Source organism: Staurois parvus, unplaced genomic scaffold, assembly GCF_062004578.1.
Source record: "Staurois parvus isolate SC_StPar_1 unplaced genomic scaffold, SC_StPar_1.0 ptg000371l, whole genome shotgun sequence".
NCBI classification, from domain to species: Eukaryota; Metazoa; Chordata; class Amphibia; order Anura; family Ranidae; genus Staurois; species Staurois parvus.
In genome coordinates, this window is record NW_028318167.1 from 182041 (window position 1) to 205870 (window position 23830).

Below are 23830 nucleotides of genomic sequence, written 5' to 3' on the forward strand. Positions count from 1 at the left end.
CACAGGGATGACCAGAGACTGCGGACAGCACAGGGATGACCAGAGACTGCGGACAGCACAGGGATGACCAGAGACTGCGGACAGCACAGGGATGACCAGAGACTGCGGACAGCACAGGGATGACCAGAGACTGCGGACAGCACAGGGATGACCAGAGACTGCGGACAGCACAGATGACTGCTGACCTTTGGGGAGGTGGGGAGCGGGTACCTGAATTTGACAGGTACCCGCTCTTACTTCCGCAGAGTTTTTGTTTGATCTTACCTGTTCCTCGATCCAGCCGTGCGCTGTCTTCCCGGCTTCTGTAACGGCGCTCGGCATGACAGCCGGGTGCCCAGTGCGCATGAGCGAGAAGCACTTGCGCTTTGTGATTGGTCCGGCGGCTTCTGGGATCTGTCATGTGTCCCAGGTACCGCCTTACCATTCACAAAAAGCACCGCTTCTTGCGCATGCGCACTTGGCACCCTGCTGTCATGCCCAGTGCCCACACTACAGAAGCCGGGAAGACAGCACGCCACTGGATAGAGGAACAGGTAAGGTCCCGCTGCAGAGCTGAGCGGCCGGCCCGGTATTCGGACACGGCCGTGGTGGAAATACCGGACCGGCCGCTCCATATTCGCTCCATAAGGCGCACTGACATTTCCCCTCCAGTTTTGGGGAAGAAAAAGTGCGTCTTATACGGCGAAAAATACGGTATGTACTTTTAGGTTTAGATTTCCCTTAGGATGCAACCTCAGGTGCAGTGCATAACAATCAATATGATGTCCTACTGACCATGAACATAGCTGGACTCATAGCTTACACAGGTCCAGTGCTGTCCCACTAGTGAGTTACATGTGAGCCATACCTGGAAGTTCCAAGTATATCCATCGGCTCCTGGTGATTGTATATAGCTGGGGTAAAGAGCTAAAGATAACCTTGCAAGTATATGGATTACTCGCTTTTTAATCTTCAGTTTACCAAGTGGGGGCAACAAAATTCTTTATCCCCCATCTCACCTTAAAGTAGTGTTAAACTCCAAAACAAATACAGAATATATTGCAGCTTACCAATTCTTAAATGTCGTGGCTGCTTTAGTTTTCTATTTTTTAGCCTTTTTTTTTCTATTATATCAACCTGGTGACCTGGCCAGTAAAACACTACTTGTCTTACAGTGTCACCTCTATGGATGGAAGAGCAAAGGAGACACCTTTGAACAGCAGCATAGTCAATCTGAGGAGAGAGTAGTGTTATAATCAGTTACAGCAAACAGTTTTTTTTCCCCTTCTGGGATAAAGGTTTTACATTATTGAATAAAACGGATTGTTGCAAGCACCCCTGTCAATGTTAAATGGTTTGTCTCAATCCTCTATCCGCTCTTTTTATTGAACTGCTTGACTGTAATGCAGCGGCCACATCTAAGGATAGGTAAACTGCAATATATTACATTTTAAAAAATGTTGCCTTTTATTATCTATATTCATTTTTTCATCTTGTTAGCTTTTGGAATGCAGGGGAAAGAAATTAAACAGCCCTTCAGAGATTTGTAAACAACTTTTCAATACTTTGTACCATACGCAAAAATGTCAGGGGGGACACAATGAGAGACCACTTTTTATCTACAGAAGAGCATAGTGTGCATGAGGATTAGTATGGTATATAGTTGCAACATTATTGCCAAATCAGTACGCTTATATCTGAAATGTAAACACTGCTCTGGTTCTCTAGTTCTGAAGCTCAAGTTGTCGAAGGAAAAAGTCTACTACTACATAAATCTGTTACCTAGTTGTTACATGAGTCTTTTTTAATCATATACATAGAAACATAGTAGAGTGGAAGAGAAAAAAAAAAAAAAAAAAGGCCAAGTGGTCATCAAGTCCACCCTTTTAGTTTTCTTTTCTAAAAGTAGTATTAAACCCTAGTATTGTGGCCCCTTTCACACAGACATTCCAAGCCCGTTTTTCAGACAGACCTGATCGGAACAACCATTCTCCTCTATGGAGCGGTGGGTATAAAATGGACATGTGTCCATTTACACCCGCCAACATCCAATTCAAACCAACCTGCAAGAAAGGGAAGGATGGGGATCCAATTCCCCTTCCTTCTGTTGGATCGGGTCGGATGTAACTGGACAGAGCGGCCCGTTTTCACACGACCACCCATTGAGGAGAGCGAGTTTCCAAATGAGGTAAAGGAGGGAAGACGCAGAAAAGTGGAAATTCCCATTTTAACTGTATTATATCCGTATACATAATACAAGCAAAATGGTTATACACCATGTCTAGGTTCATACTTGTGTGGGTTAGGAATGCTTGCAAAACTGTGGGCGTTCCCAACCCGCAGACAAAACCCTTAGAATGGGCTCATACTGCAGGCACTACTTTTGGAAATGAACTGCAACTAGATATTTTTGTACCATGCGATCCAGTGCAGGCATATGTACTGCGTTTGTGACCTGCGTTTGGGGTGTCATTAACTTAGCATTGAATCCCAATGCAGATCACAATTACAGTGCGTTTTGCAGTAGTGTGGGAAATGTGCACAGAACCCAGGTTTCCCGCATCTAATGCTAGTGTGAATGACACCCCCATAAATCTAGCTTTTGTGCATGCAAAACTACATGATGCCACATTTCCATGCAGGCATAATTTTAACAAAGGGTCCGGGACTTTTCCCCCCGGTGTTTCTGTGGGTAGAGCAGCTGATTGAAATGCATGGGCTGCCCTACAGGTAGAATACAGCCTGCAGCGAGGTAATCCTAGGCTAAGCTGGTTGGTGTGCTGTCTTTCATTCATATATTATTAGGGTTGCAACGATACCTTTTTTTCATTGGTGAGTACAAGTACAGATACTTGTGCTCAATTACTTGCAGATGGGCTCAAATTGGACATCAAAGACTGCCATGTGATTTCAATGAGAATGGGGTGCAATTCCTGTCTAAATAACATGCAGTTTCCCTGTGGGAGAGACACGTTATGCAGTGTGATTTAAGCTTTACAAAATGAATAGCTAAAGTCGCACTGCACCCACAGGGAAACTGCATGTTATTTAGACAGGGATCGCACTGATACTTCAGTTGAAATAGTGCGATTTTGGTTCAAACCACATGTGATTCTTTGCAGAGTGATTTGAGCCCATTCATTTTGTATGAGCTCATCACAAAGGTATTGGTTTCAAATATGAGAGCATTTGTACCAGTACCTGTGCAAATGCTTATTAATCGGCACCAATTAGGGATGCACCAATACCCTTTTTTGATAGGCAAGTATGAGTATGTTCGGTCAACTACTCGCCGATACTGAGTACCGATACTTTGCGGTGCGATTTGCATCCATACAAAATGTATGGACGCAAATTACACTGCAAAGAATAGCATGCGATTTGAACAGGAATGTGATTCCTATCCAAATGGCATGCTGTTTCCCCTCCTGTGTGAACCCGGGCTTGTCAAAGCCTGAGATCACACAGGAGTAGTGCAGGGAGGTTTCCTGCAGGAGAGAGTGGGAGAGAAGGGCGTGTGGGGATGTATAACATGGAGGCAGATGCTCCATACTCTGAACTGCAGGAGAGGAGAGAAAGTGGCAGGGATTTGAAATCTCTACGGCTTACTGTTCTCTTCTTGCAGAAGTAACAGTATGGGCTAGGCGGCATCTGATAGGTCAGCACCGTCCAAGTGATGTACTGACCAATCAAAAGCCCTCTAGCCCGAACAGTCATCCCTGCAAGAAGAGGAGAGAAAGCCGGAGGAATTTCAAATCCCCGCCGCGTTCTCTCCTCTCCTGCAGCTGAGAATTTGGAGCATCTGCCAGCAGGTATACATCCCCACACGCCCACTCAGCATGGGATCAGTGCAGGGAGGTTTCCTGCACCGCACCTGTGTGAACTCAGGCTATGACAAGCCTGGGTTCACACAGGAGCAATGGGGAAACCGCATGCCATTTGGACAGGAATCGCATGCTATTCTTTGTGGTGCAATTTTGTATTGATGCAAATCGCACAGCAAAGTATCGGCTTCTGGTATTGGAAGTATTTTCACGAGTCCTCCTGAAAATTTTCTGTATTGGTGCATCCCTAGCGTCAATACCATTACCGAGATATATATTATAGTACAATATACCTTACTGATCTATTTTTGTCTGCTTTTGTCCATGTTGGGCTTTTGTCAGAATCTATAGTTGGCTACTGAGGAAAGATCCCACAATGCTTGTATTAAACATGACTAATGTCACTTTTATTTTAATATTAGATGGTGACATCTCCTTCCAAATCAAAAAATTGTGGTCACTTGTGACCAAGGCAGCTGGGTGATTCAGATGTAGGCAGGGCGGGTGATCAGCACGGGGGGGTTACTGGAACCAACCCCCTGTATGGCTCTCTCTGCAGCAAATGAGAGCTGGCTTTTTCTTCTCTCCCTCCTACAACTTTCAGCTGCTGCAGAGAGAACCATATAGGGGATTCTTTCCAGTAACTGCCCCCACCTCGCCCATCACCCTCCCTGTTCACCATGCATTTCCCCTTGCTTCCTAGGCCACCCTATATGCTCCCACCCCCGCAATGCTACTGGCTTCCCATCTCACATTTACCAGCCCCCTCCTTCTCTAAATGAACACGAGTATCGGTATCAATCACTCACTGTGTTCATTCATAACTGAAGCATACTAAACTTTGTTTTCTGGGGGGGGGGGGGGGGCTGTCAGGTTGGCTGTATGGGGCCCCATGGTTTCTAACAGCAGCCCTGCTTGTGACATGAACACAACTCCCATCCACCATAGATGACAGACATGAAGCCTTCCTATACAGATCATCAGGGCTCCTGCTGTGTGACTCGTGACAGGTCATTCAGCAGATACAATGTATCTGTACTGATATCTCCCCCGTGATTCTAATGTAATGATCACCAGCAGGAAGTCACTCACCTCTCCTTACTGGAATACTGCAGTGACTTGGATCTCTTCCAGAACGCCATGGATTGCCTGTGTCCCGGCAGATTGAGCTCCCGCAGCTTGTCTACACTCAGCCAGTGACCACACTCCGACATACACGGAGCACTCACTCCATATACACTCCGCACACACACAACACAACTGCGGGGCTGCTCGGAAATGAAAGGAGCTTCGCGATTGGCTAGAAGTTCCCAGAGCAGCCTCATACAACTCGTTCCTATTGGAAAGTGAAAGGAGAAAAAGAAAAGTAGCAGCGGATTGGTTGCTGGATGACTTCCTTGTTGGAGCTGTTGTCTCTGATTGGTTAATTGGGTAGAAGCCGGTGTTGACAGAAGTGGGAGTGCGCAGTTAGTGGATGATGATGAGGAGGAGGTTGTTGGTGGAATATGCTGTGGGTTGTGTACATGACAAGAAGCTAGAACACTGCTTCTCAACCTTTTCTCATCAAAGGCACACGGTTCTAAAATGTGAAAAACTAAACTAGCTGTTTTACATATCACAACCACATCCACACACACACAATCCCAATGTTACCCTAGAGCAGTGTTTCTCAATTCCAGTCCTCATGGACCCCCAACAGGTCATGTTTTCAGGATTTCCATTATTTTGCACAGGTGATTTGATCAGTTTCACTGCCTTAGAAATTACCACAGCTGTTTCATCTGAGGGAAATCCTGAAAACATGACCTGTTGGGGGTCCATGAGGACTGGAGTTGAGAAACACTGCCCTAGAGTCACACCTATACAGTTTGCGTTTGATCCATTTCTGCAGTGCTTTTTGCGGTGCATTTTGCATTTTTGCACATGCATTTTGTACGTGTTTTGCAGGGTTTTTCTTGTTGCTAGAGAGATTAAAACGCATGAAAAATGCAGCAGTAACGAACTTCATGCTTTTCTTCAGCGTCTCCATTGAAGTCTATAGAACCAAAAACGTATCTTTTAAAAAAGTCCCTGACCTTTCAAAAAAAAAAAAAATGCACTGGGTGAAAGCATTGAGATGTGAACCTGTTGCATAGAAAATCATGTTAAATGGACTGTAGTGCATTTCTGCAAAAAGCTGTGGAAACCGCTTAGGTGTGAACCTAGACTTAGAGGTGATTTATTCCTCCAAAACAGTGACACCTTTACACACTGGTACTGACTAGTATCCAATGTTTCTGCTCTCCCTCAGTTTCTCCCCCCTTCCTGACCAGGCCATTTTTTTCAATACGGTGCTGCATTGCTTTAACCGACAATTGCGAGGTCATGCAATGATGTACATAAATGAAATTGATGTAATTTTTTACCCAACAAATAGAGCTTTTGTTTTGGTGGTATGTGATCACCTCTGTGTTTTTCTTTTCTCTATAAACAAAAAAAGACTGACAATTTAGAAAGAATACCTCCTAGATTGTAAGCTCCGAGGAGCAGGGCCCTTCTATCCCTCTTGTATTGAACTGTATTGTTGCTGTATTGTCTCCCGTTATATTGTAAAGCACTGAGCAAACTGTTGGCACTATATAAATCCTGTATACTAATAATATATATACACAGTTAGGTCCATATATATTTGGACACAAGCACAATTTTATTTTTTAAGGTATTTACCAAAACATATTCAAGCTATAGTTATATAATAGATATGAGCTCACTCTCAGGTTTCATTTGAGGGGATGTACATCCATATTGGAAGAAGCATTTAGGAATTACAGCTCTTAAGACTAGCCATCCCCCCTTTTTCAAGGGACCAAAAGTAATTGGACAAATGAATATAGTCATAAATAAAATGTTAATTTTTAATATTTTGTTGAGAATCCTTTACTGGCAATGACTGACTGAAGTCTGGAACCCATGGACATTACCAAAGACTGGGTTTCCTCCTTTCTGATGCTTTGCTAGGTTCTAACTGCAGCTGTCTTCAGTTGTTCTTTGTTTGTGGGTCTTTCTGCTTTTAGTTTTGCCTTCAACAAGTGAAATGCATGCTCAATTGGGTTGCTTGTTGGGCCCCTTACTTTTTAATATATTTATAAACGATATGGGGTCTGGAATTAAAAATCCCATTTCAGTCTTTGCAGATGACACCAAGCTGTGCAGTGGAATAACGTCCTCACAGGATGTCTTCAATTTACAAGCTGACCTCAATGAACTGTTTAATTGGGCAACTATGTGGCAAATGAGGTTTAATGTTCATAAATGTAAGGTTATGCACTTGGGGGTTAAGAATATGCAGGCATCATACATACTAGGGGAATACAACTGGGGGAATCAATGGTGGAAAAGGATCTGGGAATTCTGGTAGATCACAAGCTTAATAATGGCATGCAATGTCAAGCTGTGGTTTCTAAAGCGAGCAAAATCCTCTCTTGTATTAGAAAAGGTATAGACTCCACAGAGTGAAAGATATCATATTACCCCTGTACAAATCATTAGTAAGACCTCATCTGGAATATGAAGTTCAGTTTTGGGCACCAATTCACAAAAAGAACATTGGGGAACTGGAGAAAGTACAGAGAAGGGCAACTAAACTGATATGAGGCATGGAGGAGATCAGCTATGAGGAAAGATTAGAGGAACTGAATTTATTCTCTCTTGAAAAGAGATTAGGGGGGATATGATCAACATGTATAAATACATCAGTGGTTCATATAGCGAACTCAGTGTAGAGCTATTCATCCTGAGGTCAACACAGAGGACAAGGGGGCACAATTTACGTCTGGAGGAAAAGAAATTTAATCTCCAAACATGGAAAGGTTTCTTCACAGTGAGAGCTGTGAAAATGTGGAATAGACTCCTTCTGGCCAGCTCAGTGGATTGCTTTAAAAAAGGCCTGGATTCTTTCTTAGATACACAGAATATAACTGGATACTAACATTTATAGCTAAAGTTGATCCAGGGAATATCCGATTGCCTCTCGGGGGATCAGGAAGGAATTCTTTTCCCAGCAGGAGCAAATTGGATCGTGCTTTGCTGAGGTTTTTTTGCCTTCCTCTAGATCAACTGTGGGTATAGGATTATAACTTTTTTTTTTTTTCTATGGTTGAACTGGATAGACTTTTGTCTTTTTTCAGCCAGACTAACTATGTAACTATGTAGCTGGCAGGATTTAGCTCCAATTGAAACTCTCAAAGCAAATGAAATCATAGGAGAATAACCAAGACAGGAGACACCAATCGAACCTACCACATCTTAATCTGTCACCCCCATATCCGATGAGGACTCTAACCCAATAACTCCAACCCCAATAAATCATGTTCGTGCACCTTCACATGCAAGCACATACAAGCACATGTGGAACAAGAGGGAGGACAACAGGGCTGGAATTCAACCATATATTGGACATTATGGCAGACTGAATCAATGGAAACTGGTCTAGAGGGAATCATAGGCAGAATTCCCTCTGAACTTAAGACTGCGATGTGGGCAGGTGTCATTCGATATATAGCGACTTTCATACCTCCATCAGACCAAGAACTCGCATTCATACACTCCAATGGTCCACCATCCTACTGTTCTTATGCAAATTACACAATTCCCCCCTTCAGCCAACAGTATATTACTAGCCTGTTTCTTATCACCATAACTTACCTTCCTGATCCTTTCCACCATATCCTTATATGCCTTCTATTCCATCCACCATGCCAACAAGAAATACGGTTCCAATTCATGCTAATCCCACAACTCACTCCAAAAGCCCTTTGCTATATAAACAATATACGTAGGCTATGAATGTGTTATCATCGGTGATGTCTATAGATGGCCATAATGTCCAGCATACTGTTTAACTTCTGGTTCCATTGTTTTCCTTTGGGTTGCGTGTGTACTTGCCATTTGTTTTGCTTTAAATACCTCAGGGACAACAGTTGGAGTTGCAGCCACCACTCACTAGCTGCCACTGCAAACAGAAAAAAATGTATTGAAAAAAAATGTTTGAATGCGAAACTGTTCAAAGAAATTAGGAGATATCGCTCCTTAGTTAAACTCCAAAAAAATCCACAATTTAAATTTGTTTTTTACAGAAAATTTTATGAGTTACAGAATATTCTTAATATAGCAAGATGTGTCTAAAAAGTTTGGTGAACAGTCCGGTAATGGCAACTTGGGTCAGGTTTGTGCGCATGCACATGGCTATCCAGAGACATGTTGAGAAGCACCACCTAGCGTGGAGTACATGTGACTATCAGGGTAAAGCCGCTATGTGCAGTCAAACGTAGCCAGTGTGAGAGGTAGGGTCACAGTGCAATGGGAGCAATGAGTGAACATCAAGTTCTACTACAAATAGGGTAAAACGGAGACGCATGAAATGTTGGTTCAAGTGTATGGGACAGAAGCCGTGAGCTGAAAATGTGTTTATGACGGTTCAAACGCATTCGCAACGGGAAGAAAACAACTGAGGATGAGCCATGTTCGGGTCAGCAGTCAACAAGTAGAACCCCAGACATGAGTGTGACAAATGCTGGCACGAGATCGGCGAATGACTCTACGAATGGCGGTGGAGGAATTGGGAATTAGCAAAGACGTGGTGCACACTGACATTCGCAAAGATTCAGGTAGAAGATCTGTTTCCAGGTTTGTGCCGCACAAGCTGACAGACGAATAGAAAGCAAAATGGATAGAAACCTCTGGAGATTTTCTTACCATGTGTGGCCAGGATCCATCCTTTCTGCGAGCCATCATCACAGGGGATGAGACCTGGTGCTACCAGTTCGATCTGAAATCCAAGTGGCAATCAATGGAATGGCGCTCTCGGTGATGACATCCAACGTCCCTCATGCGTATAGCTTACAGCAGCAGGGGTTTGTCACAGAGACGGCATGGCTGTGGTTGTGTGCTATATGTTGGGGTGCACGTCGCATGATGATGTTATTGCTAAGCGTGCCTTTTTCGTGCTGGCATCTGGCGGGCTCACATACCAGGGTATAAGGGGCCCTTCCCCTTGGTGGTGTGGGTGTTTGGCGTGGCGGTCGGAGACAAGATTGTACTATTGGTAGTGATGGCTATACTGGCTTTACTTTATGAACTTGTGCTTCTGATGTATGGAGATGTATGGAGACCTTTGGGTCTGCCCTCTTCTGTCTAAGATCTATAGATCTTTTTTCACTCTCTCTCTGTTTTCCGATGGTCTGATACTGGTATTCATTTTATAGGGGAGGCCATTATTTGATTCTTTCTGTGGATTGGATGCTACTGCGGCTCAGTGGCCCCATATGGCCATTTCCTACTTGTACATTAATGGGAAATATAGCCTTCTAGCATTGATTTTTTTTGTGTAAGTATGCACTTTGTTTCTTACCAGCAATGGGTCCTTAGGCAATTATGTAGCTATTTCAGATACTCAATGCTACTCTGATGTACTATACTATATACATTGGAAATATTTTGGCCTCTGGGTCCAATTTATCCCTCGACCTCCATATACATATACTAGCATCTTGTCTAGTAGGTGGCTTGCATAGTTATGTGTTATGTTCTTTAGTGCCCTCCTGCAGCATTATAGCTCATTTTGCTATACACTTCTTTGCATTCAGACATTTAGAGTTGGGTCCACCCACCTTCTTCCCCCCTTCAGGTGGGTGTTCGGGCCCGAAGCCCCTGTGTCTGCCTTAGGACCATTTACTGGACACCTCACCATACAGATCAGACTAAGTAAGTGTAACCAGAGGTGTCCCTATGGTTGGTGTCACCAGGTGCGGTAACACTTTGTGACACCCCCTCTGACGATCCCCGCAGAATCGATTGGAATTGAGCATAATGGATCGGACTCCGATCCATTATGCTCAATACGCAGATCCGATCCATCCTGCGGGGATCGTCGGCATTTTTTACAACTTACCTTTTCTTGAAGCAGGTCCGGTGTCACCCCGTATAGGGTGCATGCTGACAATCCCCGCAGGATGCGGGGATCGCCGGCATGCAACCTATACGGGGTGATACCGGACCACTCCAAGAAAAGGTAAGTTGTAAAGAAAGCCGACAATCCCCGCAGGATGCATCGGATCCATCCTGTGGGGATCATTGGCTTGCTTTACAATTTACCTTTTCGTGCAGCGGGTCCGGTGTCACCCCGTGCGGTCAGTGTCACCCGGTGCAGGCCGTACTCCCCGCACCTGCCTCGGGACGCCACTAACGTAACGTACCTGGTGGTAGAACCTGAAGTGCAGAGGAAGCCTCCCTTGCAACTCCGGGGCCCTGGCAGAGTAACAGGAAGCATCGAGCACAGAGGTGTACAAGTGCCTGGTAGGACTTCTGCGGATGGATGTTGACGTGGAATGCAGGAGCAGCTGGTGGATGGCACACAAGCAGAAGTGCATAAGCAGCTGACAGCATGCTGGAAGAAGTGCAGGAACAACTTGGCAGATGACACTCTGGCAGAGGTGCAGGAGCAGACTGGCAGGTGGCACGCAGGCAGATGTGCAGGAGCAGGATACTGGCAAGGATAAGCCAGTTCAGGTGGAGGAGCAGAGTAAGGCAAGGTCAGGTGGTCCAGGTCGGCAACTAGCAGGCAGAGTAAACATAAACGGCAGGCAGAATAGTCAAAGGGCAAGCCTGGGGTCGGTACAGGTAGCGTTCAAGCAGGGTCAATAACAGACCAGATCAGCAAGGGAATTACAGGTAACAGGATGCACGGGTGCTCAAAAGTATTAGACCAAACGGCACTAATGCAAGGCACTAGCTCAGCTTAAATAGCCCGCCTGGCACCAATGCGTCATCACATATGCACACTTGTGCGCATGCGCATTTGCTAATTGGCCACAAGCAGGGCTAACAGGGGTTCTGCTCCTGCGCATAGATATATGCATTCCCTGACGATAAAGCATGCACATCTGTATATTTTTGTATATGATAATGGTGTGGATTGTCAGTTGTAAATTGGTTGTTACTGTTCTATCTAGTTTATGCCCTCAGAATCTCTCTGGATCCTGAGGAAGCCAGATGCTGGCGAAATGCCTTGACTTTTATGCACTGGAAGAATAGAATATATCTATATTGGACTCTTACCATCTCACTTTCTACATGTGATTAAGCCAACTTCCAGAGCTATTCAGTATTGATGAGGAGGTTTTTTATGCATGGGGATCTTTTTGTGGTTTTAACATGCTTTTAAATGGATTTGTAATAAAAACATAATTTTTTATGAAAATGGGCTATTATCTCTTATTCTGTGCTGGTATAGTCCTACATTGAGATAAGCTGGTTATACTGTATTTTTTCAGCTTTTATCCGTTATTATATGTTATCAAACGAAAGCCCAATCAATCCTAACAAAATGTTAGCAAAAGAAAGGGTTCATGTTTTTGGATGCCATAAGGCAGCAAAAAGCTGTGCAAGAAAACAGCAACATGCTAAGAAAACAATGAGAACAAGCAAGAAAATAAAAACTCCCCTTTGACCTAAATAGGACACACACGCATAGCAGGACAGCTGGCACCAAATTTTTACTGTTCAAGCTGTAGATAGCACAGGAGGCCTCAGCTATCGGACAAGGTAAGTACATGCCACTTTGGGAAGGGGGACAGCTCTGTGTATTGAAGGTCCCAGTTAGGGGCAATGGGTATTCTTTTTTTTTTAATGTGAAAATGTACTTTAATTGCTGTGCTAAAAATAAAAAGCTTGTATACAGAGTTAAACAACTGAAGCTCATATTATCATGCCTGCAGTGGAATGCCCAGGTATGGAGGGACCTTGAGGTTTTAAAGTGAATATAAAATAGGTTTTTGCATAATTTTTTATATGTTCAGAACTAAGAATTAAAATACTAATTTCTGAAATTTGGCAAATATAAAATATTGCAAATGGATTTTTTTTAAATTTAGGATTTGCAACCAGCAGGTGGAGCTGTAGGTTTTTTTACATTCAATACCTAGCTGACTTTAATGGTTTACTGTAAAGTCCATTCTTTCCTATGGGGCTGATTCATTTCTATTAACACTGCAATGCATACAAAACAGCATGAATCTAGTCTTAGAAACTCAGAATGCTCCGCAAGGTCTTTTTATGGGTGCACCTTGTAGTGTTTAATACAATTTAACTAAATATTAGAAAAAAACATATAAAAAATGGTGTTTGTGTGCAGCTCCTACACTAGCATATGCCCTGTGCCTCTGCAAACCCCCTTTACTAGCCTGCCTTAGCATGACTGGTAAGAGAAACATGCTTTTGTAACAACTATATTAAAGTCTGAACAAGAAGGACCATTTAGAAAGCTTTTTCATCAACATAAAAGGTGTAATTTGTGATGATGCCTAGCAACAACTCAGCTTTGTGTCTTTTTCCTTCCTCTCTCCAGTGCTTCAAAAACTGAAAGATTAGAAGCTAGTCCCTCAAGGTAATGCTCTTCTCTGTGCAATAGACCTCCCTCTATGTTTGTCTAAATAATACGCATTAACAAGGCAGGAGTTCCATTTTAATTTTCTTACATATCCCACCATGAGTAGAATACTATTCCATAAAGCTAATAGAGCCCTCTAAAGGTGCATTGTCTAAAACACGCTAAAGAGAGTAAGGGGGCCAAATATGAATCTGCCCTGGGATCATATACTCTTCTATGTAGGTGCAGAAGTAAGGGATCCATCATGGTGACATGTTAAAACACTTATGTTGTCATGACAGTAAAGCAAGCTTCTACCTGAGTTTGTTCCCACTGTCTCACCAATTATTGATTTCTCTTGTTCTGCTTACCATGTTCTGCCATCGTCTCCCTTTGTGCTATTGTAGTTCCTCAGAAAAGTAAAGGGGGACAAAGATAGCCATTGATGGTATATAAACACAGTGTTTAGCAAACTTACAATAATATGCTACTTGATGTTTATATACTGTATGTGCAATGGAAGGCCCCATAATTACCCACTTGCCCTCCAGAGGATTTACCCCCCTTCCTGACCAGGCCATTTTTTGCGTTATGTTTAACTGACAATTGCACGGTCATGCAATGCTGTGCCCAAATGAAATTTACATCCTTTTCCCCATGAATTGTGCTTTCTTTCTGCGCTATTTGATCACCTGTGCATTTTTTATTTTTATTTTTTGCACTATTAAAAAAAAGACCAACAATTTTGAGAAAAAAACAATATTTTTGACTTTTTGCTATTAAACATGTCCAGTAAAAAAATTTAAAAAATCAAATTTCGTCATAAAGTTACACCAAAATGTATCCTGCTATATGTCTTTGCTAAAACAAATCCCAATATGTGTAAATTAATTGGTTTATGTGAAAGTTATAGCGTTTACAAACAATTTTGAGAAAAAAAAATATTTTAGACTTTTTGCTATAAACCATGTCCAGTAAAAAAAATTTAAAAAATCACATTTCGTCATAAATTTAGGCCAAATTGTATTCTGCAACATGTCTTTGCTAAAAAAAAGACCAATATGTGTAAATTAATTGGTTTACGTGAAAGTTATAGCGTCTACAAATGGCGGTATAGATACTGGAATTTTTTTTTTCTTATAATAATAATGGTGGCAATCAGCGACTTATTACGGGACTGCGGCTGGCATTCTGCCACTGGGGGGAACTGACTTAGTGTGACTGACATCCCCAGTGACACCAATACAGTGATCAGTGCTAAAAAAAACACTGGCACTGTACGAATGGCACTGGGTAGGAAGGAGTTAACATGAGGGGCGAACAAAGGGTTAACTGTGTGCTGGGAGTGTTTTACTGGGGGGGGCGGTGTGTTGGTGCTTGGTGTTGGTGTAAGCACACTGCTCTGGATGGCTGTGCTGTGTTCATTCAGGAAAGAGAGGGGCTGGTAATTGTGACATATTTGCAGGACCCCCCCCCCCCCCCCCCTTCCACTCTCCTGAAGGATCCTATTGTGTGCTTGCAGCTGCCAGTGAAAAGGAAAGGAGGGGGATTGGTTCCAATGATTGCCCTCCCTGCCATGCCCATCACCCTTCCTGCCCACATCCAATTCACCCTGCTGCCTGGCCCCCCCTGCTGGCCTGGGCCCTGTACAGGAGGGCTGGTGGTATTCCCTTATCCACAACCCTGCATAGTTACATTGGTTCAAGCTGGACCAAGGTAACTATGTATAAATTGTTCATAGCTGGAATTTCTTTTAGTAAGTAAACTGGCTCCTAGCAGAAATGTAAAAATTGCTCTGCTCTTTAGGGTCTGCACAGGTGCAAAAACGGAAGTGGTGAAAGAAAACCTGTATATTTCCCTGGCTATTAAAACGTAAAATCATTTAATACATTCTGACTACTCACAGGAGTAGGAATAAGCAGGGGTTTGGTATGAACTTTCAGGATTGGATTGAGGGTAGGTACACACCAGAATGTGGTGTGGGAAAGGCACGTGCTATGTGAGGGTCCCGCACCGCTTTAAAAATGCACTGCTTTTGCGTTCTGCTGCAGTTGCCACTATATTGTTAATGGCATCTCAAGCACAGATCGCAAATGCAGTGCATTTGAGTGCACCAGATCGCATGATACCATGTGATATGGTGTGGTGCATTTTTCAAAGGTAGTGCATGCACTACTTTTTGTGTGATCCAGTGTGATTTCAGCCTGTTTAAAAGAATAAGCTGAAAAGTGCACTGCAGAGAAATGCACAGGAATCCATCTCTTTGGAGCAGGATACGCCGTAGACGGGGCATTCATTTGCCTCTGAGTTCAGTGCAAACCTACAGTATGTTTGGACCAACCCCATGCTCTTCCCTACACGGGATTAATTTCCATGTGAAAAGATGATTCAGCAACTCAGCAAATAAATGACATTGCCTGCTCTGGATCCATACCGCTATCTTTTAACTTTTGCCATGCTGCCTGTGCTGATCTAGGCCTGGAAGTTAAGTACTGTGTACAGTATGCATTGTAATCTCACATCTGCGCAGTGGGCATCCCAATTACACAGCTATAGCTCTATTACCCAGCATTGTCAGGGCTGAATATCTCACACAATCCAGAGGAGTACTAAGAAGTTGATGACAGAGGGGCGGGCTTGTTGTTGCAGGGTCTCAAAATGTCATGTACATCATGAGAAAAAAACTTATTCAAATATGCAAACACCATTTCTGCTATAGGAAGCTGCACTACTATAGTTGCTCACTCATTAGTTTAGTTGGGATGTCTTTGTAACAGCCTACTCTAACCACTTGACTTCCGGAAGGTTTTACTCCCATGACCACGGCATTTTTTTGCTATTCAGCACTGCGCTACTTTCATTTCAATTTCTTGGTCATACAACACTGTACCCAAATGAAATTTACATCATTTTTTTCAAACAAATAGACCTTTCTTTTGGTGGTATTTGGTCACCACTGTTTTTTCTTTAGTTTTATTATATAAATGAAAAAAGACTGAACATTTTGAAAAAAATAAGATATTTCTGTTATAAAACATCCAATAAAAAAATGTAAAAAATCATATGTCTTTATAAATTTAAGCCAAAATGTATTCTGCTACATTTCTGTGGTAAAAAAAAAAAAAAGATTGCAATAAGTGTATATAAATTGGTTTGTGGGAAAAATATAGCGTCTACAAACTGGAATTTACACGGCTTTAGACGCTATACTTGTAATGCCGGTGATAGGTGACTAATATTATGACTCATGTCAGGTCTGCTCATGCTGCTCTGGTGCTGTTGGAGTTTGTCTGAGTTCTACCCACCTTCAGGAAGCTATGAGAGCCTTCCAGAACATGGGTAGGGGCTAGGCAAATGAACAGCATGAATATAGATACAGCCCTGGCCAATTGCAGGGGAAGGCAGTCCCATTGCATGCTGGGAGTGGTTTTATTATATTCTGAGAGCACATGGGTTCAGGTCTTTCCCAGGAGTGGATTGCGACAAGCCTGGCTGGAGGCATGCTGCCTTGTCTGGCACTTACTGCCATGTGGCCTCAGGTGTGAAGTTAGAGAGAGTGACCCTAGTTCTTCAGTAAGTTGACTTAGGAGAGCTGTCTGTCAAAGCTTTGTCTGTATCACTGGAGGGTTTTGTTTTGTGGATTGGAAGGAGGCAACCATTTTGTTCTTGGGCCTTGTGAGTACTGACATTGAGGAATTTGGGGACTCTGTGTGCTTGCTACCTCCCCTGGTACTTGATAGTCAGCGTGGGTCTGAGAAAGGGGACACTGACTAGCTGTTCTGAAGAGCTTGTCCGAGGGACAAAGGGACTTTACTCAGCTACGACACTTTTAGGCTGTCACAGTCTGTTGTAGCTGGCTTATACATGAGGAGCTCAGCCCTGCAACTACTACTGCAAAGGGACTTTACTCAGGCACGATACCTTTGGGCTGTTGCAGTCTGTCGTAACTGGCTTATACCTGAGGAGCTCGAGACTGTAACTACTACTACTGCAAAGGGACTTTACTCAGGTACGATACCTTTGGGCTGTTGCAGTCTATCGTAACTGGCTTATACCTGAGGAGCTCGAGACTGTAACTACTACTACTGCAAAGGGACTTTACTCAGGTACGATACCTTTGGGCTGTTGCAGTCTATCGTAACTGGCTTATACCTGAGGAGCTCGAGACTGTAACTACTACTACTGCAAAAAGGGACTTTGCTCACTCCTAAACTACTTGTTGCTACAAAGTAAATGGAAGTCTGCTTTTTGCTTCAGCTAAGACTTCATAAGTGTTCAACTAAGAGATCAGCTAGATGTCCTCAGTGTGAAGAGTTATCATTTTGGAGTATCCTACTACAATCCCTATCCCCATTTCTACAATAAACTCCAAAACAAAACATCCCTTAGACTGGTCATTGAAGACAATGAGCGGAAGTGTGTGTGAGTGTATTTGGCTGAAGAAATACACTGTGCCTGGCTACGAGGCGAAGCAAGGGGAGCCTATGGAAAACATTCAAGCGGCTCCTTCGGGGGTAGCGCTACACTTATTTAGAGAATATTTGCTTATCCCAGAGACCAGTAGAACTGTATCTGCATTGTGGGCCTCCAGAGCTCTTGCCATATTGTGCAGTATGCAAAGCATATACGGTATGTGTGCTCATTGTGACACACATAGTGTGCTCCCATCTCTCAATCCCAGCATTTTACAGATAGCAGGAACAGACCAGGAAATGTGCTGCAAATGTGCTGCAAACAGTGTACTACAAGCTGAGTTTTGGAGTTATATCAGTCTGGTCAGTTATGCAGTTAGCTTGCTTGTCAAGCAGTACACAAAAAGCTGACACAAAATATTCAGCTTTTCTTATAAACCATTTATTGCTAAATGCTGTGCTTGCCTATGTATATTTTTATATTCCTTTTCCTAACTATATGTGGAGCAGTAATAAAATATAGTCAGCAGATGGCGCTGTCTTGACATTCTTTATGCTTTTTTGAAAATGTCTAAACATGCACATACTGGTTTTATTGTAATTTAAAAATGAACAAAAAAAAAAACTTTGGAATCTGTCAGCACTAAAATATGAGAAACTGCAAAGAACAGTGTTTGACAGATATTTTAAATAGTACAGCATATACACTGAACAGTGACATTTGTTAAGTTGTTACTGCATTTTAATATATCCCAAGTAATAAAAATTGCAAATCGGGCTTCTGTAACTAAAGTAGTCACACATACATTTGTATTTTTTTGTAAAGCTGCACTCCCGGAAAAAAATAAGAATAATCTTTGCAGTGGCCCACAACAACCCCTCCCCCCCGCCATCCACACTGAAATTAATAAATGCTGAATAACTCTAGGGGTAGAGAAATAAGCTGTAATACTTACCTTATTCCTTGTTCCCCAGACCACTGATGCTTTCCTCTTCAGTGTTTCAGGTTGTAGGCAGGTTCTTGCCATCCTCGCATAGGATGCAGGACTATTGATCCTGCAATGAATGTGATGATGTTAGCATGCGTCAGAGCGCCAAAGAGAAGAGGCTTTGTGGATCTATCGCACACCATGGAGGAAGTAACAAAGCTTAGTCCTCTACCCCTAGAGTTACAAGCATTTAACTTTTGCAATGTGGGGAGGCCTCACTGCTTCAGTATTTTTTCTGGTATCCGAAGTGAAGCTTTAAGCTATTAAAACCCAGTACACACTGAATCAAAATATTGTAAGGCTACTCCCATAGCAGCTGCAAGAATATTGTCCAGGTCTTCCCCAAAAGCTTTGCCCCACAACCAGGCACATAAGCTCATTCACGTATTTCTTCAATGACCAGTCTAAGGGTGTTATTTTTTTTTGAGCTCTTGGATAAGGATAATGGAATTAGGTGGGATAATCCATGCCCTCTCCCATGGTGGTCTGCTCTGGACACACTCAGGCCTAGTGGAAAGAAAGGAGATGGAGTTGGAATTCTCCTATCCGCTCAAATCACTTTTCAGGTCCTTCATTCACCTCCCTCTCTGTCCCTCTCCTCATTTGCAGTTCGTCTATTCTCTCCAGTTTCTTTAAGAATTGCTGTGATCTATCGGCCTCATGGACCGGTATCAAGCTTCCATGATGACTTCTCTGCTTGGCTGCCTTACTTTCTCTCTTCTGAAATTCCCACAATCATTCTCGGTGACTTCAACATCCCTGTTAATCTTAACACTCCTGCTACCTATAAACTTCTGAGCAGGGGCAGACTGACCATTTGCAAACGCGGGCACTGCCTGAGGGCCTGGGGTCAGTAGGGGGCCCCATGAAATGCCCCTGGTACCTTTTTCATAGGCTTTTTCAAGTTTGGGCAAGGACACAGGGGCCCCATGATCCCCTATTGCCCGGGGGCCTCATGAGTTGTCAGTCCGCCCCTGCTTCTGAGCCTAACCACTTCTTTTGACCTAAAACAATGGACACATGCTTCTACTCACTCTAATGGTAACTGCCTCGACCTTGTATTCTCTTACCTCTGCACTTCTTGCAACCTCACCAACTTTCCTTTTCCTCTCTCTGATCACTCCCTTATTAGCTTCACTCTCTGCCTGGCTTCCTCCTCATTGTCTTCCAACTACCGAACGGTTATCTGTAGAAACCTTTGCTATCTTAACCCTTCTCTTCTTTTTTCGGCAACAGATTGTCTCTATAAATCTCAGCCCTGTCCTGCCCCAACCTGGCCACTTCTGTATACAACAGTTCACCCTCATCCACCGTGGACACATTGGCCCCCTCACTACACACAGAATTAGGCCCCGACTGCTACAGCACTGGCAAACAGACAATATCAGATGCCTCAAAAAATGGAGCTGTGCTCTTGAATGTTTATGGTGTAAGACTAAGACCCAGCAAGACTTCGACCAATATAAATCTGTCCTTCAAAAATGCAATTCTTGTCTCCACACTGCTAAACAGACCTATTTTATCACTCTCATTAACACCCTCTCACACAATCCCCATCAACCCTTTTCTACCTTTAACTTTCTACTTCGTTCTTCTTTACCTCCACCCACTAACTCACTCACTGCCCAGGAGATCGTTAATCACTTAAAAAATACGATTTATACAATTTTTGATGAGATCTCCACTGTACAGATATCTCCTTCACCCTACACACCTTGGCCACCAGCACAATCTATACTTCCCTTGTTTAACCCGGCTACTATAGAGGAGGTTGGTAAACTTTTTTCTAAAGCCCACCTAACCACATACCCCCTGGACCCTGTTCCCAAATACTTTGGTCACCCTCTGGCTCTATCCTTCATTCTTTAACTCATATCTTCAATCTCTCCCTTTCTACTGGCATCTTCCCCAACTCTCTAAAACATACGCTAGTCACTCCCATACTTAAAAAGGCCTCACTGGACCCCACCAATCTTAGCAACCTAAGACCCATCTCCTTTCTCCCTTTTGCCTCCAAACTCCTTGAACGTCTAGTCTACAACCAATTGAGCCACCACTTTATTTCGCCCACAACACTCCACAGAAACTGCTCTCCTAAAACTCACAAACGACTTACTAACCGCTAAAACCAATGGTCACTATTCTGTACTCTTACTCATGGACCACTCAGCTGCCTTCACTTACTCTACTCTACTTCCTCCTCTTCTACTCCTCTTACTGTCAGGGTCCCCCAAGGTTCTGTCCTTGGACCTCTCTTATTCTCGATCTACACTTCTTCCTTGGGTCAGCTGATAGCTTCCCATGGTTTCCAATACCATTTCTATGTTGATGACACACAAATCTATCTCTCTACTCATCACATCAGTTTCCTTACATACCAATATATTAACAGACATATCAGACTGGATGTCACACCACTTCCTCAAACTCAATCTATCCAAAACTGACCTCATAATATTTCCTCCCCCACATGCCTCTTCCCCTGATTTCTCGGTCAGGATCAATAGCACCACTATCAACCTATCCCTGCATGTCAAGGTACTAGGGATAACCCTGGATTCTGAACTATCCTTCCAGGCCCACATCCAAGCCCTGTCCAAATCATGAAGCCTCAACCTCTGCAACATCTCCAGAATACACCCCTTTTTAACCAATAATACCACAAAGCTCCTAATATACTCCCTGGTTATCTCTCACCTCGACTACTACAACTCCCTCCTCATTGGCTTACCTTTACATAGGCTATGTTCCTCCAGTCCATCATGAATACTGCTGCCAGGCTCATCCACCTTACCAACCATTCAGTGTCTGCTCCCTTTCTCTACCAATCCCTCCACTGACTTCCACTCGCCCAACGAATAAAATTCAAAATACTAACAACAACTTACAAATCCATCCACAACTTTTCCCCCAGCTACATCACCAACCTGGTCTCAAAGTATCAACAAAACCGCTCTTTTTGATCCTCCCAAAACCTTCTGTTCTCTAGTTCATGTGTCACCTCCTCCCATGCCTGCCTCCAGGACTTCTCTTCAGCTTCTCCCATCCTCTGGAACTCCCTACCCCAATCTGTCTGGCTATCTCCTAATCTATCCACCTTTAGATGATCCCTGAAAACCTTTCTCTTTAAAGAATCCTATCCTGCTTCTAACTAGTAAACTGCCATTTATTTCCTCCATCAGCTCATCCCCCCCACAGCTATTACCATTTTTTATCACTCAACCCTTCCTGCTGGATTGTAAGCTCTAACAAGCAGGGCCCTCTGTTTCCTCATGTACCAAATTGTATTGTAACTGTAATGTCTACCTTCATTTTGTAAAGCGCTGTGCAAACTGTTGATGCTATATAAATCCTGTATTATAATAATAATAAAAAAGAGAAACAATGTACAGTTGAGGACTTTATGTATTCTATCAAATACGCTATGATGAAGTCCGGGCTTGAAACAAACAGAAGACTTCCGCTGTAAGACAGCAGTAGTAGAAGTAGTAGTAGAAGCTAGAGCAGAGTCCTTTTAGGTAGGAGATTAAGTGGACAAATCTCTTTGGAACACCAGCCGGTGTCCCCGTTAGACCCACAGCTGAATCCCTAGCACCAGAAGGGGTTAAGTAGCACACAGTCTCTAAGATCCTTTAGAGGTGTCTGTACTCACAAGGCCCAAGAGCAGCTGGTTGCCTTCCTCTGTGATACCAGACTAGATCTTCAGTAGAGAGCCCCTCAGTCAGCTTTAGCAGAACCCAAGTCCCAACATTCAGTCCTTCAGGCCTACAGCAGTTTATCCAGCAGCATTGCCTGGGGAGCTGTGTGCCCTCCCCAGGCTGGAAGTAGTCTATACAGGAAAGACCCAGAGCCCAGTGTGCTCACTGAATATATACAGTTACCCTGCATGGTTCTCTCTTTTGGATAGGCCAGAGCTGCATCAATATTCATGCTGCCATCTGCATAGCTCCACGCCTATTATCCAGAAAGTTCTCAAGCTTTCTGCATGCAGAGAGAGCTATCAGGCTGGCAGCAGCTGAGCAAAATGAGCAGATCTAAATAGCAGAATACAGCAACACTGATTACAGTGTGCAAGTTAGGCTTTTACCTAACAACAATTACCTTTATACTGTCTACAGTGTGACAACTACATTTTCCTTTCAAAATATAAGCTACAGTAAGTATGTCTAACTAAACTTAGCACCTATCTAGGAGGGTGCTACAATAAGATACTCAGCATGCTGACAGAACCACCCTTCCCTCACGCCTGGAAGCAAATGTGCGTTTGAAGCCAGAAACAACAATACATAACAGTGGCCTAGTTCTCCAGGAGCTGTACTGCTAACAACCGAATGTTGTCTAAATGCTGACACTGTGGTACTTATCACGGAGAAAACCAGCTACAAAAGATCTTATTCCTAATCTGAATATTCAGTTTTTAATTATTATAATTTTGCAAGATTACCTATGAGCAATGAATCTTTGCCTGATTATTCAGCTTGGGTTTCAGGTTGTCCGAGATTACCCAATGTCTGTCAGTTTCTGTCTGCCTGCACTAATGTATTCCCAATTTTTGAGTACAATCTCAGATCAGCCAGTTGATAGGGAACCTTCACCAGACTCAGAGAGGGAAAGTTACTAAAACTGGTGCAGACTTGATCTGGTGCATCTGTGCATAGTAAGTAATCAGTTTCTAACTTCAGCTTGTTCAACTACATTTTGCCAATAAAACCTGGAAGCTGATTGGTTACTATGCACAGCTGCACCAAATTTTGTGTGCGCCAGTTTAGTAAATCTTCCCCAAAGCAACTAAAAATAAGTAAAATATGGGGGAATATAAATATTTAAAGCTGAACTCTGGGCACTTCCCCTACCCCCTATCAATAGCTGAGTTAGTTTACAACCAAATATTCTAAATGTCCTAAATCTGTGTTAATGTGATGTACAGTCCTAAATTGTCTGTCTTATTTCCTATAGAGGTGGAGAGTCCTATGAGTGTCCATGTAACTTCCTTGGAGATGTGGACACTTCCTATTGGCTGGTTGGCAGCATGGTCCTCTCAGCAGAAGATTAGATGGTGAGGGGTGACTGGTACTCGCTCTCAGCAGTGGCACTGGTGAAAGACACAAACAACAGAATTAGATTGCTATAAAAGAGGCTGCAGAACATCTTTTATTTTTTAATAACTCATGAGTGGCCATGAGGGAGGTAGGGTTGGTTGAAAAAAAACTGTTTTGAGAAAAT

The 23830-nt window shown here is 43.2% G+C and overlaps 1 protein-coding gene across 2 annotated transcripts in view; it reads right to left on the reverse strand.

Annotated features, from left to right (window-relative positions):
* NSMAF (neutral sphingomyelinase activation associated factor) overlaps positions 1-9879 on the reverse strand; it is a 121416-nt gene extending 111537 nt beyond the window's left edge. Inside the window, exon 1 of one of the 2 annotated variants that reach the window (XM_089685304.1) lies at positions 9537-9879. In XM_089685304.1, coding sequence (XP_089541430.1) covers positions 9537-9556 — 20 coding nt within the window. In that variant the 5' untranslated portion in view covers positions 9557-9879. Of the gene's footprint in view, positions 1-4895; positions 5127-9536 lie in introns of those variants that run through there. The other variant, XM_089685303.1, reaches the window with a different exon arrangement.
* Between the last annotated feature and the right edge of the window lie 13951 nt (positions 9880-23830).